Source organism: Phoxinus phoxinus (assembly GCF_949152265.1).
Source record: "Phoxinus phoxinus genome assembly, chromosome: 15".
Classification (NCBI taxonomy): domain Eukaryota; kingdom Metazoa; phylum Chordata; class Actinopteri; order Cypriniformes; family Leuciscidae; genus Phoxinus; species Phoxinus phoxinus.
Genome location: NC_136890.1, coordinates 34,799,672 through 34,804,671, shown reverse-complemented (window position 1 = coordinate 34,804,671; position 5,000 = coordinate 34,799,672). Strand labels below are relative to the sequence as shown.

Below are 5,000 nucleotides of genomic sequence, written 5' to 3'. Positions count from 1 at the left end.
TAATTCATCATGTTTCATAATTGCGTTATTATCACTAACAATACAATCGACACCTGTGCAATATGACTGCAAAATCTTAAATAATATTTCAATATTGGATGATGTCGCTTTTGGCCACTACTGTATATTTAAAGCATTTATTAATCTTAGTTCATTTCAATATTAACTAATTGTTCAAATCAAAAGTTGCATATTGCATAAAATATGTATGTATATATATATATTTTTTTTTTTATGGAGCTGAGCTACAATGAACAGCTGTATTTATTAATGCAAACGAATATGAATAAATACTGGTTTGTTAGTAAACCAACATTAACTCACAAATAAAGAAGATAAATCATATTCAGGAGAAAAGTGTTTTATTTTGAGACCGCAGCAAAATCTCTTGATGATTTCATAAATGTATTTCCAGTCATAAAGTCAACATGAGATCACAACTGACACTATTTTCTTCCTTAATTAATTCATGTTCCGATCGTAATCGAGACATTTTCACCGTCCAGTTTCCTGTAGAATATTTCGTTTCATTCTGAAATGTTCATGTTGACTTTAGGAACTTTAGTTTCTGTTTAACAAACTATAACTGATATAATTAATATGGTTGGTTGTGAAATCCAAACTTTCTTTCAGAGAGTATACACTACCATTCAAGAGTCTCTTCTGCTCACCAAAGCTGCATTTATCTGATCAAACACAGTAAAACAGTGAAATATGATTATAATGTAAATCATCAGTTCTCTATGTGAATATATAGTAATGTGTAATTTATTCCTGTGATCAAAGCTGAGTTTATCATCATTACTCCAGTCTTCAGTGTCACATGATCCTCCAGAAATCAGTGTAATATGATGATCTGATGCTCAAGACACAGTTATGATTAATTCCAATGTTCATATTTTTGTGGAAACTGATGCTTTTTATTTTTATTAAGAATTCTTTGATGAATAGAAAGTTCAAAAGAACAGCATTAATTTGAAACAGAATCTTTTGTAACATTATAAATGTCTTTACTGTCACTTTTGATCAATTTAATTCAACTTAACATAATCTACTCACTCTAAACTTTAAAATGGTAGTACACACTCTCACACACACATTGATAAACACATATGAACATAGAATGAAACCGCCGGGATCTTATAAGGTAGATTTAGTTTCTGAATAAGAATGCACATCAAACTAATTAACCAGATTTACATACATTTAAATACAGTTTACAGAAACAGAGACTGTTATTTGTGTTCCTGAAGCTCATTAGAAACAAAGTTCAAAGTCATAATTCAAGTATGCGTCTCGTATGGCACGTGCAGATATTAATACACAGGTAATAATTGAACAGGTGATTTCTGCAGTAAAGTGCAGGACAGTGAGAGTTACAGCACATCACACACACACACACACACACACACACACACACACACACACACACACACACACACACACACACGGACTGATATGATCATTACAAAAAGAGCCTGCATAGTGTTTATGAGAATAATCTGATGAGGAATACAGTCACAGCGCAGATATGAGGATATGAAGATGAAGCATAAGTGTGTGAGTGTTTGAGAGTGTGTGAATGTGTGTTTGTTTGTTGGTGAGTGTGTGTGTGTGTGCGTGCATGAGTGTGTTTGTGAATGTGTGTGTGTGTGGGTGCACGCGTGTGAGTGAGAGTGTGTGTTGGTGTGTGAGTGAGTTAGTTGGTGAGTGTGTGTGTGTGACTGTTGGTTTGTTTGTGCGCGTGTGTGTGTGTTTGCATGTGTGTGTGTGTGTGCGCGCGTGTGTAAGAGAGAGTGTGTGTGGGTGCGCGCGCGTGTGTGTGAGAGAGAGTGTGTGTGTGTGAGATCAGTAATGTTCACCATCCCTCCACTTCCACCACGAGCGGATCCTTCACCTTGATCTTCCCGCTGTTGACGATCACACACTCGGTGTACGGCAGGTTACGCTCGTTCGTGTCCTGGAGTTCAATGGTGTGAACCACAGCCTGCAGACACACACACACACACACACACACCGTCATCCGCTCGCAGCGCTGCCATTGGTTCACTACTCTAGTACACAGCACTAAACTGAACCTCATAACCCCTTTAAATAGTGTTTTTAGGCTTTAATATTCACAAACACGAGTCCACACTGCCATATGATCTAGTGTGCACCATAACTTTGATTTATTCATCAAAAATTGGCCTCATTCTGAGACATTCCACGTTATTCAGTAAATTACATTTTTACGACTGGATTCTGTGTTTCCGTCTGACATCATAGAGTGTGTTTTTCAGGAATCCTACCATCCCCTCCAGGACCTTCCCGAAGACCACGTGCTTCCCGTCGAGCCACGGCGCTCTGGCTAACGTGATGAAGAACTGCGAGCCGTTGGTGTCGGGCCCGGCGTTCGCCATACTGACCCAGCCGGACCCCAGGTGCCGGAGCCGGAAGCTCTCGTCCGCAAACGTGTTTCCATAGATGCTTTTCCCTGAGGACAGAACTGAGGATCAGAGCTTCTGCGGTCGACATCCTTTATTACGGATAATCTGCGTTTTCTGGGAGGAATTATTCACTGATAATCTCCCGCAGCTCTCACATACGTGTCACATTACGCTAATATAAAGAGTTAGTTCAGCCAGAGATGTAAAGTCTGTCAGTAATGACTCTCCTCATGTTGTTCCCCGTCAGACTCTCCTTCATCTTCGGGACACAAATGAAGATATTAGTGATTAAATCTGAGAGTGTCTCACTCCTCCAGAGGCTTCTGTTGTGATTGAAACTTGCCGGCCCAGAAAGTTAGTAAAGACGATGTTTAAAATAGTCCGAGTGACGACAGCGGCTCAACCTTCAGTTTATCAAGCAGCCAGAATACTTTTAGTGCAACTTTATTCAACTCTTGATGTTCTTCTGTGTGTTCCTCTGAGTGAGTTCCCGTAGTGTAACGTCTCGGTTACGTGTGTAAACCTCGTTCCCTGAGTAGGGAACGGAGACGTTACGTTGTGATGGCGAATGGGGTTTCGCTTAGAAACCTGTCAAATTCGAGAATATAAAACGACCCAATGGCAAGGAAATGCCAGGGGTCTGCGGAATTTGCATAGCGTAACTCCGCCCCACCTCATGGGTATATAAGGAAGGGTGGATAGTTTCAACCCCAGGGGTGGCAAGGTGGCTCGCCGAGGGAAAGACACATGCTCAGAGGCGTACAGGGGAAATACACACGTGGGCGTCGCCCGACGGGCCTGCAGCTCTGCAGATTATGGGGCCTATCTTACACCAGCGCAATTGACTTTGTACACCGCCGCATGTATCATTCCTATTCTGCACCCGCGCACAGCGACTCTTCCCTCCACAGACGCACGTCGGTACATTAGGGAATGAACTTGCGCTCGGGGGGGCGGTTCAGTGTAAAGAGGAGTGTGTTCCGGCGCAAACGTTCCCTGGAGATATTCTGCAGTTCCAGAAAACAACTCCGCCACTGACCAGGAGAAACCCAGTCTAAAGACAGCGGCGCCGCGCGTTAGTCAGATGCTATTTTAAGCGTGCGTGCTTGGCCATTATGTAGCGTGTGAACAACACACACACTTTGATTCTCTAATATAAACAGCAGTTTTCATTTTTGCAAATCATACATTATTACAAGGAAAAATATTAACACACGAGGAAATCATTGTTGTGTCCGTGAAGATGTGAAAAAATAGGCATAAATCTAGATTACACATTTACCCAAATTATTATACGCCTGTTTAACCGAAGCTAATGTGTGTGTGTTTCTCCATCATCCCCAATGTCACTTCTCTGTGTTTTACGGCCCTGACGAGAACGTCGGTCTCCTCGGCTGTGAACCGCTCCTGGCGTGCGCCGGCAAACCCGCCGTTATAATAGCGATCCGCCGTTATAATAGCAATCCGTCGTGGAACAAGCGTGCCGGCTATTAAAGGGAATGTGAGAGGACGCTCTGATTGGTTTATTTCACGTTACGCCCAAACCACACCTATGAGTAATGAAGCGACATCAGACACACACATTTTAGATTTGTGTCGGGCGCAAGAGTCGTTTATCCCGCCGGTATAATAGCAACAGCGCCGGGATCCGCCCACAGAGTTACTTGCGTTTCAGAGCGTTACAATAGGGCCCTTAGTCTGTTAGCGAGGGCCATGTGCTAGAGTCCAAGAGGAAGCCACACTCCTAGGGGAGTGGGCCTTCACACCACGGGGGCACGGTCGCCATTGCTGCTGGTATGCCAAAGCAACGGCACGGTCTGTGTCGAGGGAGAATGGAGATATGAAAGTAGGTTGATCGCTGCAAACCAATCCTGTGGCCGCACACACTCCAAAATGCGTTTGGCCGTGAGCATCTGGAACGGAAGCCTGAGAAGGGATCGGTTCTAGACGCGCAGGTCCAGGATTGGCCGTAACCCAGTGTACTTCTTGGGTTCAATGAAGTAGGGGCTGCAGAACCCGGACTTAATTTCGTCTCGATCGCACCTTTCGCCAGTTGGGTGACCGCGCCGCCGAAGAGGCGTGCACTGTAGTCACTTTTTTAACGATGTCTTTACTAACTTTTCTGGGCCGGCAGAATGAAATCACAACAGAAGCCTCTGGAGGAGTGAGACTCTCAGATTTAATCACTAATATCTTCATTTGTGTCCCGAAGATGAAGGAGAGTCTGACGGGGAACAACATGAGGAGAGTCATTACTGACAGAGTTTACATCTCTGGCTGAACTGACACTTTAAAATCCAGCTAATAAAAAAATCATATTCTAAGAATGTTTTGCCGACGTTCCCATTACGTTATGAAAACATGGAAACGTCCAGTTTATTAAATGTTTAAAAAACGTTTCTCTTGTTAATGCGAAGGTTAAACATTCCTTTTTATTTTGGGAATGTTTCTTTTTGGATGATGAACGCTCTGAAACATGAAGTAACATTAAAAAAAGCGTTAGATGAACGTCCAACTAAAACGCTCCATGAACGATGTATAAATACTGTTTTTGTGCCGATGTTTTGAGAA

General features: G+C 42.9%; 1 protein-coding gene across 2 annotated transcripts in view; it reads right to left on the bottom strand.

Annotated features, from left to right (window-relative positions):
- Positions 1 to 347: 347 nt before the first annotated feature.
- The window catches only part of ppic (peptidylprolyl isomerase C), an 11,057-nt gene continuing 6,404 nt past the window's right edge, over positions 348 to 5,000 (bottom strand). Inside the window, exons 4-5 of one of the 2 annotated variants that reach the window (XM_079636614.1) lie at positions 2,292 to 2,476; positions 348 to 1,987 (exon numbers count right to left, since the gene is read on the bottom strand). In XM_079636614.1, coding sequence (XP_079492740.1) covers positions 1,859 to 1,987; positions 2,292 to 2,476 — 314 coding nt within the window. In that variant the 3' untranslated portion in view covers positions 348 to 1,858. The remainder of the gene's footprint in view (positions 1,988 to 2,291; positions 2,477 to 5,000) is intronic. The other variant, XM_079636615.1, reaches the window with a different exon arrangement.